General features: G+C 49.0%; 1 protein-coding gene across 2 annotated transcripts in view; it reads left to right on the forward strand.

Annotated features, from left to right (window-relative positions):
* Positions 1-15,464, forward strand: part of ADK (adenosine kinase) — a 509,577-nt gene that overhangs the window by 64,237 nt on the left and 429,876 nt on the right. For both annotated transcript variants that reach the window (XM_056113429.1, XM_056113430.1), the window contains exon 2: positions 7,281-7,355. In XM_056113429.1, coding sequence (XP_055969404.1) covers positions 7,281-7,355 — 75 coding nt within the window. The remainder of the gene's footprint in view (positions 1-7,280; positions 7,356-15,464) is intronic.

Here is a 15,464-nt window from a genome sequence, read left to right on the forward strand (position 1 = left end):
GGCTTTGAGGTGCTTGGGGGTTCTCCTTGATGCTCGGGGACCATATTGGTGCCTCGTGAGGATTGAAACTGAGTTCATAAAATAAATTGTGAGGACTGCACAGCGGGTAGGGTGTTTGACTTGCATGCGGCTGACCTGGCCAAAACGAGTTCGATTCCTCCGCCCCTCTCGGAGAGCCCGGCAAGCTACCGAGAGTATTCGATATGCCAGACACAGTAACAACAAAGTCTCCAATGGAGACGTTACTGGGCCTGCTCGAGCAAATCGATGAATAACAGGAGGACAGTGCTACAGTGCTGTTGTGGTAACACTCATGCATCCTGTGGCCCAGAGCTGCATCCCCCCTCTCCAGCAGAGAGACAGAGAGAGGGAGACGGGGTGAGGGGGGGCGACGCTGAGGACATAGGTGTGGTTGATCATTTACAGAGGTAAGACATGTGTAAATTTACAGAGATCTTTTACATAGATAGGACATTCTCTTTTGGGGAGAATGTGTTATAAAATATTGTATAAGCTATCAATACTTGCAGTTGTTTGGATAAACACAGTAAGAGACAAAGATGCCAACACTTAGTTCTCTGGGCTGAGAGCAAATAAAGCTTTTCACACTTAGTTCTCTGGACTCTGAGCGCAAGCAAGGCGTTTACTAGATATCCCAGACTAAGTCCTCAGGCCAGTTCAGCTTGTCCTTCCCCATGGGGGTCCTGTCTCTTAAGTCATAACAGCTTGCCTCAAGACCATGCATTTTTATGCTTTCTAGACTGTCCCATTTCGATGCCCGGATAGCTTTCCCACTCGCCCCAGGTCCATCCCAGTCCCACAGCGGGACTCCCTTTTGGGGTGTTAGGAAATACAGCAACTGAAGCCCCAGTCAGGTAATTATGACCAAATAATTATGCGTAGGAGTAGATATATTTCAGAGTCAATCAACTCCCAGATATTAGGAGCTTAGCATTAATGGTCTTTCTGTGTTTCGCTGCAGACCATTGCTCTAAAGTAAAATATAAAAAGGCTCTAGGGGAAATAGAAAAGTAGGTACCATTACACAGCATTTCAGATATATATGATGACCGATCACGACCATCCTGTTATTTGTCGATTGCCTCGAGCAGCCCCCAGTAGCCTTCTTCGTCCTAGCCCTGAGATTTTTTAAAAAGTGCATATTCAAGACTCTTTCAGAGGTAGGAGAATGAGACCCATCAAATACAAAGCACAGAATTACCAGAAGGTTTTGCTTATAAGTAATCAAGACTGATGTGTGGAACTGTGGCAATGGGAGGTAAAATGCAAAGGAAACTAAGTTTATGAGAGCAAGAGCATGATCAGCTTCTCTGGGAGGAGGAGAAGAGGCAATTTACTCATGATGCCTGAAACACTTGAGGGTTAATAGCCAACAAAACCTGAGGTCTCCTGCATATGAAGCCCGTACAGCGCGCCTTCGAGGCGTCGCTCAGGCACATCTTGACCAGAGTTTCAAGTGGTGAAGGCCATTCATTTGGGACCTGTCGGAGACATACAAAGGGTAGATTTTTTTTTTTTAAAGAGTGTCATGGCACCAGAGAGTGAGTAGGGCACCTATCTTAGACATATGTTCCCCTGATCTCTGAGTTCTGCTGGGTGTGTCCCCCAAACAAAAAAAATCTAAAAAAGAAAAGAAAAATGTGGCAATATTTTAAAGCCAAGATGAGACAGACCAGTGGTGGGGGAGAGGTTGCTCATTGAACTGAGCACTTAAAAAACACGTAAAAGGGTCAGAGAGGTAGCATACCTTTGGCTAACCCTGGTTTGATCCCTGGCATCCCGTATGTTTCCCGATGGCTTCCTGGTGTGATTCTTGTGTGCAGAGCCAGGAACAATCCCTGAGTACTGCTGGTTGTGCTCAAAAACAACCAAACAAAAAAACATGTTAAAGGGGAGAATGAAAAGAAATCACAAAACAGCCCAATAATGCCCTGTTATTGTAGAGGAGTGTTGGACTATATCCCTTGGTGATCTAGATCCTTCCTTGGGACCATATGTGGTACTGGAGATTGAAGTGGGGTTGGCACATGCAATGCAAGTGGCTAACCCCCTGGACTGTCTCTCTCGGCCACTTCCCCTCTATGTATTTTTAGAAAATAAGTTCTAGAAGATTTTGTCTAATAGCTGAGCTAACATGAGGTGGGGGTGGGTTGGGAGGGGTCCTTGGAATGATGCATGCTTGAAAAGTGTGGTTAACAGTATTGTAAATCTCAATATCTCAATAAAAATGGCCTTGTCTTTGTTGTGATAAGATAACTAGGTCCATGCATTCTGGGTCTTAGTGCTGGCTAAGTTACAGGAGCACACTTTAGCTGTGGTTCCCAGATTTATCAGGTCCTGGGAATGGTAGTGGAACTGGACTCTGGTTGCCTCTTGATCCTTCATCCTCTAAGCTTCTTTATATATATATATATATATATTACTTAATCACTTCCCGTTAGTCGTCGATTTGCTCGAGCGGGTGCCAGTAACGTCTCCATTTGTCCCTGTCGCGTGCTAGTGTAGTCCAATGGCATCTGTTCGCTCCGGGAACATGAAGGGCCTCAAACCGATCGTTCATGATCTTGACGAAGAAGTCTGACCATCTGGTAGGTGGGCGGCCACGCGGTTTTTTGATATCCCGTGGAATCCAGTCAGTAACAGCTCTAGTCCAACGGTCGTCTTTAAATCTCATTACGTGACCAGCCCATCTGATTTTCGACACCTTGGCAAATGAGACAGCGTCCCTGATCCTTGATCGTCGACGGATGTCAGAACTCTGGATTCTTTCTCTCATTTGAGAGAAATATATATATATATATAAATACATATAATATAAGCAAAATATATATATATATTTTGCTTTTTTGGGGATCATACCCAACAATGCCCAGGGGCTACTCCTGATTCTGCACTCAGTAATTGTTCCTGGTGGAGCTCAGAGGACCACATGGGATTCTGGGGATCGAACCTGAATTGGCAGCATGTTGCTTTACCCACTGTGTTGTCTTTTTACCTCCTTAGACGCCCCCACTCCTCCCCTCGCCTCTTGGTTGTTGTTCTTTGGTTTTGGGGCCACACTCCTTTGTGTTTAGGGCTTACTTCTGACTCTGCTCAAGGACCCCTCCTGGTGGTCTTCAGGGGACCATATGGAATGCCTGTGGTCAAAGCGCTGCTTGCTGTACTATAATCTCTGCAGCTCCTCTCTGTGTGTGTGTGTGTGTGTGTGTGTGTGTGTGTGTGTGTGTGTTTTAATAGGCCATTGGAGCTGGGGGATACATAGGTGTTCACCTCTGGGAGTTACCCCAGGGGGCCCAGCACTGTGGCTGTTACCAAATAACCACAGGCAGGGATCGGGGGTGGCTAGAAAGGTATTAGCAGTTAAGGCGCATGCTCTGCACTGTAACCGACGCTTTTCCCCTCCCAGTCACCAGCAGGAGGCACTCCTGAGCATAGCCAGGAATAGTCCCTGGGGTAGGAGCTGAAAAAATTCATTTCATTTTCATTTCATCATCCTGTTATTCGTCGATTGCCTCGAGCAGGCCCCAGTAACGTCTCTTTCATCCTAGCCCTGAAATTATATTCAAGGCTATTTAGGAGAATGAGACCCATCATTGTTACTGGTATTTGGCATATTCGGTACGCCACGGGGAGTTTGCCAGACTCTGCCCTGTGGGCAGGCTACATTCGATAGCCTGCAAGTTTGTCCAAAGTAGAAATAAGACAATAAGATGTCATAAAAAAAAAAAGAGTTTTGTTAAGTTGTCGCGCGGCCGCGAATGCGGCCGCGCGGTTCCGGGATCTGGATTTTATAGTCTCTGAGTCTTGGCCGTTGATGGGATTACACGGCGCCAGGGGGCCAGGTGTTGGGTGTGATCCCCGCCTGCTGGAATTTGGAGGATCTGGGTGGAAGATGCTCGACTCCAATTCGAGTAGGCTTGGAGGTCTCGGCCCCGGAACCCGCGTGGCTTTGTCCCTCTGCCAGTACCTTCAGGTGTGCGGAGAGTGGTCTCAGCATGGTGGTGGCTGGTCCTGGAGGTCTTCGGCTGCCGTAGCCCTGGTCGGGGCGGGGAGGAAAGCTCAACCCGTTCCCCTCCAAGGGACTCCGGGAAGGAACACCCAGGCGCGGGGGCAGAGACTGCACTGCTCTCGTCCGGGATCTGGATTTTATAGTCTCTGAGTCTTGGCCGCTGATGGGATTACACGGTGCCAGGGGGCCAGGTGGTGGGTGTGACCCCCGCCTACTGGAATTTGGAGGATCTGGGTGGAAGATGCTCGACTCCAATTCGAGTAGGCTTGGAGGTCTCGGCCCCGGAACCCGCGTGGCTTTGTCCCTCTGCCAGTACCTTCAGGTGTGCGGAGAGTGGTCTCAGCATGGTGGTGGCTGGTCCTGGAGGTCTTCGGCTGCCGTAGCCCTGGTCGGGGCGGGGAGGAAAGCTCAACCCGTTCCCCTCCAAGGGACTCCGGGAAGGAACACCCAGGCGCGGGGGCAGAGACTGCACTGCTCTCGTCCGGGATCTGGATTTTATAGTCTCTGAGTCTTGGCCGCTGATGGGATTACACGGTGCCAGGGGGCCAGGTGGTGGGTGTGACCCCCGCCTACTGGAATTTGGAGGATCTGGGTGGAAGATGCTCGACTCCAATTCGAGTAGGCTTGGAGGTCTCGGCCCCGGAACCCGCGTGGCTTTGTCCCTCTGCCAGTACCTTCAGGTGTGCGGAGAGTGGTCTCAGCATGGTGGTGGCTGGTCCTGGAGGTCTTCGGCTGCCGTAGCCCTGGTCGGGGCGGGGAGGAAAGCTCAACCCGTTCCCCTCCAAGGGACTCCGGGAAGGAACACCCAGGCGCGGGGGCAGAGACTGCACTGCTCTCGTCCGGGATCTGGATTTTATAGTCTCTGAGTCTTGGCCGCTGATGGGATTACACGGTGCCAGGGGGCCAGGTGGTGGGTGTGACCCCCGCCTACTGGAATTTGGAGGATCTGGGTGGAAGATGCTCGACTCCAATTCGAGTAGGCTTGGAGGTCTCGGCCCCGGAACCCGCGTGGCTTTGTCCCTCTGCCAGTACCTTCAGGTGTGCGGAGAGTGGTCTCAGCATGGTGGTGGCTGGTCCTGGAGGTCTTCGGCTGCCGTAGCCCTGGTCGGGGCGGGGAGGAAAGCTCAACCCGTTCCCCTCCAAGGGACTCCGGGAAGGAACACCCAGGCGCGGGGGCAGAGACTGCACTGCTCTCGTCCGGGATCTGGATTTTATAGTCTCTGAGTCTTGGCCGCTGATGGGATTACACGGCGCCAGGGGGCCAGGTGGTGGGTGTGACCCCCGCCTACTGGAATTTGGAGGATCTGGGTGGAAGATGCTCGACTCCAATTCGAGTAGGCTTGGAGGTCTCGGCCCCGGAACCCGCGTGGCTTTGTCCCTCTGCCAGTACCTTCAGGTGTGCGGAGAGTGGTCTCAGCATGGTGGTGGCTGGTCCTGGAGGTCTTCGGCTGCCGTAGCCCTGGTCGGGGCGGGGAGGAAAGCTCAACCCGTTCCCCTCCAAGGGACTCCGGGAAGGAACACCCAGGCGCGGGGGCAGAGACTGCACTGCTCTCGTCCGGGATCTGGATTTTATAGTCTCTGAGTCTTGGCCGCTGATGGGATTACACGGCGCCAGGGGGCCAGGTGGTGGGTGTGACCCCCGCCTACTGGAATTTGGAGGATCTGGGTGGAAGATGCTCGACTCCAATTCGAGTAGGCTTGGAGGTCTCGGCCCCGGAACCCGCGTGGCTTTGTCCCTCTGCCAGTACCTTCAGGTGTGCGGAGAGTGGTCTCAGCATGGTGGTGGCTGGTCCTGGAGGTCTTCGGCTGCCGTAGCCCTGGTCGGGGCGGGGAGGAAAGCTCAACCCGTTCCCCTCCAAGGGACTCCGGGAAGGAACACCCAGGCGCGGGGGCAGAGACTGCACTGCTCTCGTCCGGGATCTGGATTTTATAGTCTCTGAGTCTTGGCCGCTGATGGGATTACACGGCGCCAGGGGGCCAGGTGGTGGGTGTGACCCCCGCCTACTGGAATTTGGAGGATCTGGGTGGAAGATGCTCGACTCCAATTCGAGTAGGCTTGGAGGTCTCGGCCCCGGAACCCGCGTGGCTTTGTCCCTCTGCCAGTACCTTCAGGTGTGCGGAGAGTGGTCTCAGCATGGTGGTGGCTGGTCCTGGAGGTCTTCGGCTGCCGTAGCCCTGGTCGGGGCGGGGAGGAAAGCTCAACCCGTTCCCCTCCAAGGGACTCCGGGAAGGAACACCCAGGCGCGGGGGCAGAGACTGCACTGCTCTCGTCCGGGATCTGGATTTTATAGTCTCTGAGTCTTGGCCGCTGATGGGATTACACGGTGCCAGGGGGCCAGGTGGTGGGTGTGACCCCCGCCTACTGGAATTTGGAGGATCTGGGTGGAAGATGCTCGACTCCAATTCGAGTAGGCTTGGAGGTCTCGGCCCCGGAACCCGCGTGGCTTTGTCCCTCTGCCAGTACCTTCAGGTGTGCAGAAAAAATTAAACTTGGAAAAAAAGAATATTAAAATAAATACAGTCCATTGGCTGTTGAATTTAATTAATTAATTAATTTATTTATTTTGCTTTTTGGGTCACACCCGGTGATGCTCAGGGGTTACTCCTGGCTCTGCACTCAGGAATTACCCCTGGTGGTGCTCAGGGGACCATATGGGATGCTGGGAATCGAACTCAGGTCGGCCACGTGCAAGGCGAACGCCCTACCCGCTGTGCTGTTGCTCCAGCCCCGGTGGAATTTTATTTTAAGGATCATATGATCAGGTTTCTTTCCTTTTTGGATTTTTTTTTTTTTCAGCCACTCTGGCATTGCTCAGGCTTGTCCCTGTGTCCTATATCCGTGACCCTGCTATTTTTAATTTAGTTCAGTTTAAAACTCATCCCGCTTTCCAAATGGCTTTGTGCATCTTATAGGTAGCACTGTAGCACTGTCCTCCTGTTGTTCATCAATTTGCTCGAGCGGGCACCAGTAACGTCTCCATTGTGAGACTTGTTGTTTTTGTCATATCGAATATGCCACTTGGAGCTTGCCAGACTCTGCTGTGCAGGCGGGATACTCTGGGTAGCTTGCCGGGTTCTCCAAGAGGGACAGAGGAACATCTTACAGGTGTCGGACAAATAAGAGATTTAGTGAACTAAATGTTAGCTTTAGTTTTTATATGAAGATATTTATATTTGTGTGCATTTTGCACATCACTTTACACTCTAAAGTATTTCTAACCTGAATTTGTATTGGATTTCTGTTTTTCAGTGAAAATGTCCTTTTTGGCATGGGGAATCCACTTCTTGACATCACTGCTATAGTAGACAAGGATTTTCTTGACAAGTAAGTATAAATTTACTGTATATACTATGTAAGTTGAGAAAAACTTAGAACATTTATGATTTATTGAGCATTTTCCTGGGAAAATTTTGGTACATTTGTTTATTTTCATTTAAGTTTTTATTCTGTGAGGCAGAGAAATAATGATTTGACTTTCAAGTTATAGTTTGCTATTGGTAAACTATATCTACTCTGTTATGTTACTTGCTGAACTATTTCTCTGGCCCCTGGGTTTTGAGTTGTTGAGTATGCCTGATCTTAGAGATTTTTCCATCACTCTTTTGATGAATATAAAAGTTTTGTTTGAGAATTTTTTTTGGGGGGGAGGAGGGCAGGGTACACACCTGGCAACGGTAAGTGGATATTCCTTGGTCTGTGCTCAGGGCTCACTCCTGTCTGGTGTTGTCCCTGAGGGACTCTAGTGGAGCCAGACCAGGCTGAGGTTGACTGTGTGCCGAGCAGGTGCGGTAACCCTGTGCTGTCTGTCACGCCGGCCCGCTTTTGGTGCTCTTTTGAATAGTTACTTCACGTTGCCCCAGATATGTAACCAGAGGCATGGACGTGGTTGCAGTGTATCAGAGATTCTGCTTTTATGGATTTTGGCTTCCATCCTGGGCTCTGGTGGTCTTCCCTCTCTCTAACGGTCTCTGACTTCTTGCCTCTCCCTCCTTCCTTCTCGCTCCCGCTCCTCTCAAGCTCCCTTATGCTCCCTTACACGCTCCCTTCCCGTGTCTTCTAGCCTCACTCCTTGCCCCCCGTCCCCCCCCCCCCCATTACTCATTTTGGGGAAGGTAGACTGGGTTGTGGACACTCAGGCCCCCTCTGGGTCTAAGTGGCTGGCGGCTGCTAATCATAGACCCTGGCAGTGAGGGAAGAACCGAATCCTCTGCTTCCGTCTGAGCCCCGAGGCGGTGGCAACTCTCCCAAGTTGACGTCTTGTAACCTCAGGAGTGACTGAGGCAGAATCAGTCAACTCGGCCCCTTCTTGATTTCTGACCCCCAGGAACTGTGAGTTAATGGCTTGCTTTGACCTGCTAACTTCGGAAGAAATGCATGGAGCAAAAGAGCACTTAGACACAAGTGGGTTTCTTCCCAGCCCACACCCCCCCATCCCCACCCCCGTCCCTGTCTCCCCCTCTTTAAACCTCACTGGAATTTTGATACACGGCGGCTTACCTTGTTAGCTGGTGGAACTTTATATTTTGGTTTGATCATGCTAAAGCCTGTTTTGTTTTTGTCATTGGGGGCAACCCGTAAAATTAGTATGTGGAAATCCATCGTCTTAGTCTGTTCCGTTTCTTTCCTGCCAGTCCAAGCCTGGCTTATTCTTAGAGCTGTCCAAGACAGGCGGTTTTTGAGGCACCGTAATTAAGTAGGCAGTGCAATCTTCCTGCCCTGCTTTCCTTGTTTGCCTGTTTTTCATTAACTCCGAGGCGCTTCTCTTCGGTTTCTGCTGGGCAGAAACGCCTGATTTATTCTAGAACTTTGAGTTGTGATTGTTGCCGCCCGAGCGCCCCTATTTTTAGCACCACTTTATCTGTTTCCTCTGATCCTCCTGTAGGGCGCTCACACGGGCATGATGAAGTACACAGCCACTAGCTGCTTTCAGTTGCCTCCACTCAGCCAAGTTCCTGATCTGTTCTCCTTTCTTGACGTAGGACACTGGGTTAGTTTCCAAAGATTGGATGATGTTCAAGTGTATGGTTCACCTGTGAACCACAGTGGGTTGCCCACGGACTGTGCAATTTAAATCTGCCTTGATCTTAGGGTGGGCCCCGCTAATGGATGATTCTGCGTCCTTTGGTATAGAGTCCAATACCAATACTATGGTTGGTTGAATCCATTGTAGGAAGAATATTGTCATATAAGTGGACCTGAGTTGCTATGTGTTCCCAAAATGTGGGTGCTCTTTGCATGCATTTGCTGGACGTAAGCCACTTCCCCACCCTGGCCCGCCTCTGCTGTTGGCCTGGAGGAAATAGGGCCACCTAGCTGGCTGGTGACCAGTCGCTGTCTATTACATTCTCTCTGTGCGCCTGTTCCCGTCTCACCATGCTCCTCCTTTCCCACTCATACTGCCCCTCATTCCCGTCTCCTGCTTTCCCCTGGCTAGTCTCCCTGTGCCCAGCCTTCACTTGCCTTAGTCAAGAGCCCAACCTCCAGGGTTTGGGGTTGCAATTGCACATAGGTGAGATAGCACAATCAACATTTGTAAAGCCCTTCCTTTTGGGGAAACTTCTTTTTTTTTCTTTTGTGGGTCACACCCGGCTCAGGGGTTCCTCCTGGCTCTGCACTCAGGAATTACTGCTGGCGGTGCTGGGGGGACCATATGGGAATCGAACCTGGGTCAGCCATGTGCAAGGCAAACGCCCTCCCCGCTGTGCTATCATCTAAGGGCACACTTCTCCTTTCCTTACTCCATAACCATTTAAACAGTCACCTTAAATTTACTTTCTTAATAATCTTTCTAGTCATTTTGTGATACATTAATCTTATAGGGTGGCTCTCCTGGGGATTTCTCGCTATAGATTCCAGAAAATGGGAGCCAGTCTGGTTGGTGACCAGTTGCCTTTATTCTTCCTCCACCTCCTTCTAGTCTCACTCACTGCCCGTAGCCTCCTACTCAGCTCACTACCCCAGCCTAGTCATTCCCCCTCTCCAGGGGTTGGGGTAGCAGTTACACATCGGTGAGGCAGCACATCCACATATGTAAAGGCCCTTCCTGGGAAGCACTTCCAAGATAAGACAAAGACCTGCCATTTGAGGACCAAAAACCATCTAGAGGTGTGTTTTTCCTTTATAGTTCAACAACCACTTAAACATTCATTTTAATTCGACTTCTTAATATTAGTCATTTTGTATGACAAAAAAAAAAAAGAATTAGTAATGACTGGGCACTTGGTAATGGCCATATGGTGTCATCCACATGTAACCCACCATGTGGTGTAATGTAGAGTCTCATCTTGCAGCTGAGAAACTATACACCTGAAACACAGATTCTAATGTTACGTCGACAAAAAATAAATGAAATTATTTATGTATCAACTCAAAAATGAGTTGGAAACATCTCAAATAAAGCATTACAAATGTTTATCTTCAAACTGTAAATAACACATTGTTTAATTAGAAAAATATAATAAAAAGCAAATCATAAATCTGTAGCAAATTATGGTGATAGGTTTACTGTGAACATTTCAGAATATAGTTGACCCTAAATCAACGCATGTAGGACACCGTTCCTTTCTCTTGTGCCTCAGGGAGCTGAGGTTTTTGGGTTACGCCTATCGCAGTGCTGCAAGGTACCATTCCAGTGTTCATCTCTAACGTCTGTGTTCTGCTTCCCCTATCTGTTAATCACCTCTATCCCCAAATCAGACCCTGTGGCTTGTAAGGTTAGATCCTTCTAAGGACTCTGGATTTGTATTTGTAAGTGAAATATTGCTGTTCTCTTTCCTGTGTGTCCTTTGCTGAAGGGTAGCATTGGCTTGTCCTTTCTCCCTGGCCGCATGGAGCTTGGGTTTGTTCGACTGCACCCATCGCAGTGCTCCTGAGGCTCGCGTTCCTCTGTGTTTATCTTTAGCTTCTCTGTGCTCTCTTCCCCAACCGGTTAATCACTCATTTCCCCTAAACAGTACCCATGACTTGTAAAGTTAAATTCCTCAGAAATCTCATTTTGTATTTGCAAGTGAAATATTGCTTTTCTCCTTCCCTTACATTCTTTGCATAGTTTACTTCAGAGCAATGTCCTTTTTTGTATAGACACAGGGAAACAGTTAATGCTATGCTTTTGTAACTTGGGAGTTGACTCCGAATAATATTTACTCTTGGGCATCTGTTTTCTTGGCTTAGGTCTCAGTTGCCCTTAGTTCCTAGCACCCCCAAAACAGGGTCCTGACGAGGACTGGATGGACCCAGGGCAAGCTGTGAGCTACCCTGGCTTTGAAATGAGCCAGGGCAAATGCCATATACTTAACTGTAAGTTAAGAGCGTAGTCATGGACGAATTTTGTCATGATCCAAAGAGTAACAACTGGATTAGGGTTAGTAACAACTGCTAGGGTTAGGAAAGAATAATCTGGACTGAGCACTGCAGTCTGGGATCTATAGAGAGATGTTCCCAGGAGAGCCACCCTACAAGCTCAATGTATCTCTTATTTCGTCTTTTTGGGTCACACCTGGCACTGCTCAGGGTTTACTCCTGGCTCTACTTGCAGGAATTACTCTTGAGGGTGCTCTGGGGACCATATGGGATGCTGGGGATCGAACCTGGGTTGGCCATGTGCAAGGCCAACGCCCTACCCCGCTGTACTATTGCTCCAGCCCCCAGTCATTACTACTTAGTCCCCTCTTTTTGCACAACACCAAGCAGTGCTCAGGGCTTACTCCTGACTCCGTGTTCAGAGGCTTCCTGGCAGGGATTAGAGTGGGTACCAGGGATCAAGCCTGAATTGGCTGTGTGCAAAGCAAGTGCCTTGCACATTGTACTATCTCTCTTTCCTGCTGGTGCTCTTATATCTGTGTTAATGTCTACCACCCGCTTGAATTCCAGGGTTTATTTTTTCTCATTTGCTTTGTTTCTCTGTGTCCCACAAGTGAATATTTGACTTAGTCAACCATTCCTTCACGATCTATCCATATTGTCACTAATGGCAAAATACCATCTTTTTGTGGTTAAGTCGTATTCTGTTGTGCATATACATCGCCTTTTTTTTTTTTTTAATCATACCTGGCTGTGTTCTGGGTTAACTCTTGACAGTGTTCAGAGGACCATGTGGGCTGTGGGCTGGGGCTTGAGCCAGCACTGCCACATGTAAGGCACTTGCCCACCTCCCTGTACTGTCTATCTGGCCCCATATATTTCCTTTGTCATCTATCATTGGGCATTTGGGTTGTTTCCATATCATGGTTTTTATTTATTTGTTTTTGTGAATAGGCTGTAATTAACAATAGGTATACACACACTTTTTTTTTTTTTTTTTTTTTTTGCTTTTTTGGGTCACACCCGGCGATGCACAGGGGTTACTCCTGGCTCTGCACTCAGGAGTTACTCCTGGCGGTGCTCAGGGGACCATATGGAATGCTGGGAATTGAACCCGGGTAGGCCACGTGCAAGGCAAATGCCCTACCCGCTGTGCTATCTCTCCAGCCCCAACACACCCATTTTTAAGTGAGTGTTTGGTGTTCTTTGAATCAATTCCTAGAATCAAGTTTCAGATCATATGGAGTATTTTTTTTTAAATCATAATGGAAAAAGATTGTTCTCCCATAGCTAGCTCACAGAAAGAAAATGCCTGATAAAGGGAACTCTCCTGGGGCGTAAGCTTGCTCTCTCTATCTATAAGCCTGGCTCTTTGATTCCCTATCAGTGGGATCCTGTGGTATTCATTTAGCATCTTGCCCCCACCATCTGTCATGTCACTAGAGGCGGGATGTTTTTCTCTCCTCTCCTCCCAGCTTCTACTTCCCCGCTTTGTTGTTGTTCCCAGGCCTGGACTCACATGCACACCTGTTTGCAGTGCTCTTGGTTTGGTTGTGCCTGCCAGGGGTGGGACCGGGAGGGGCTGCACATCGCAGTGCTCCTGCCCTTGCAGATCTGTGTTGCTGTCCTGCTTCAATGCTTCGCTGTTTGCTCTCTGCTCCTTGTGCCTGCAACTCTGTTTCAGCTGCAGTGCCCCTTGTGGTCTCAGCCCTTTTGCTTGCAGCACTTGTACAGACCTGGCTGCAGGGCAGCTGGGCATAGCTTCCTGCCCCAGGAACACAGACAGCCAAGCTGCCTGGCAGAGACCCCAGAGCCCTTGACACTGATTGGGGCTTGAGGCAGCAGCTGGGCTCGAAGCTGCAGCCTTATGCTTTCAAGACAGGCATTCTGCACTATCCTGCTAGTATATAATCGACCTAGCACATCCCCAGCTGAATGCTGAGTGGCATTCTCTTGGCTGTATCCTCCACTTTTTCTTCGTGCATCCATCCACGGCCATTTAGGTTTTTGTCATTTCACGCTTAGTATAAATAACGTTGCCGTAAATATGGGTGTGCTTGCATATTTTCAAGCTGTCAGTTTAATTTCTCCTTCCGATGGATGGCCCGAGGTAGAAGGCTGCTATATGCAGTTGTTCCACTTTTTATCTTTTGAGGAAGCTGAATTCTCTTTCTCTCCATTGGTGTACCAATTTACCTTCCCACGATTCTCATTTTGCTAATTGGTTTCCACATGTTTTACCTTCTCTGTTCTTATCTCTTGTTTTCTTCCTTAAGTGTTAGATTGTTTTCTTCAGTAGTATCCCACAATTTTTTTTTTCCCCTTTTGGGTCACATCTGGCGATGCACAGGGGTTACTCCTGGCTCATGCACTCAGGAATTCCTCCTGGCGGTGCTCAGGGGACCATATGGGATGCTGGCTGCGTGCAAGGCAAACACTCCACCCACTGTGCTATCGCTCCAGCCCCCACAATTTCTTTAATATTATTTTTTAGGTATCTACTATTAAGTTTTTGCTTTGCTTATTATGAGGCCTGCATATAACAACTTAAATTTATAACAGTTTACTGTAAAATGATTTAGTTTGGGCACATATTAAAGGTGTTCATTTGAATTTCCTTGTCCACATTTTGTTTTTTTTTTTTTCACAGTTTTATTTATTTATTTATTTATTTTCCGTCTTATATTTACTTATTGAATCACTGTGGGAAGTTACTAAGCTTTCAAGTTTAAGTCTCGGTCATACAATGATCAAACACCTTTCCCTTCACCAGTACTCACATTTCATCACCAAGAACCCCCCCTCCCACCCCACCCAATGCCTGTGAGGCAGATGATGTCTACTTAACTCTTCTCTACATTGATTACATTCATCATTTTGACAAAAGATGTACCATTATTGTTTAGAATTTCCCCCCAACAATCAGAATTGCTGAAAAGGCATTATGAAATACTTTGTTTTCTATAGCTGGTTATGAGAATCATATAATGTGCGGCTGCTATTGTGGCCACTCAGTTTTGGATTTTTGCAAAGAGCCAGATAATTTAGAGATTGGTTTCTGTGCATCTGGTGTTATGGCTGTGCTGGAGAGCCACTTGTGGGGGGTAACTCAGGACCTCGGTAGGGCATGAAGGACGAGCCGATACTGCCCCCCTTCCCATGAGACTGCAGTTGCCCCGTCACCGCTGGCTCATACCTGGCTTTCCTATAAGCTCTGAGGCAGTGGCCACCTTGCTGCCCGGGGGGAGGAGAAAAGGTGGAAGGGAGCAACACCCTTTCCCTCCCAGGGAGGCATGGCACCATAGTTTAACGCATGGTCCATTCACTTTTCTGCCGCAAGCTGCCAGGCTCTGGACTAAGTCCTTTTGCCTCTGGAGCCATGGCTGTGCCAGAGAGCCTCTTGTGGGGGGCAACTCATGACCTCGGTAGGGCATGAAGGACAAGCCGGTACCGTCCCCTTTTCCATGAGACTGAGTTGCCCCGTCACCACAGGCTCATACCTGGCTTTCCAATAAGCTCTGAGGCGGTGGCCACCTTGCTGCCGGGGGAGAAAGGCTTAAGGGAACAACATCCTTTCCCTCCCGGAGAGGCATGGTGCCGTAGTTTAATGCATGGTCCATTCACTTTTCTGCCACAAGCTGTCGGGCTCTGGATTAAGTCCTTTTGCCTCTGGAGCCATGATGTGTATGTGGACCAGATGCATTTCTGCCTAAAGCTGCTGGGCTTCGAGATTTGTTTCTGAATTTCTGGGATCATGGCCATTAAACAACTTGATCAGAAGCCAGAGAGGCCATTTGTAGGTGGCGACTCGAGGTCTCGCTGGGATGGGGAGGAAAGGGCCGGTTCCACCCCCATCTGGTGAGGCTCCGCGTGTCTTGTCACTGCAGGCCCAAACCTGACTGACCTGTGGCCTCTGGAGGATGATGGTCACCAGGCCGCCAAGGGGAACAGGCCAAGGCACAAAACCTATTCCCACCTGGAGTTGCCCAGTGCCAGTAACCTGCTGCAGGAACAGGATGTATTTCTGCCAAAAGACTTTGGATTTTGAGATTTGCTTCTTAGTTTCTGGGATCATGGCCGTCAAGCAGTTCAGTCAGGAGCCAGAGAGGCCATGCCTCCAATTATATAGCTGAG

The sequence above is a fragment of the Sorex fumeus genome, unplaced genomic scaffold, assembly GCF_029834395.1.
Source record: "Sorex fumeus unplaced genomic scaffold, SorFum_2.1 ptg000020l, whole genome shotgun sequence".
NCBI lineage: Eukaryota > Metazoa > Chordata > Mammalia > Eulipotyphla > Soricidae > Sorex > Sorex fumeus.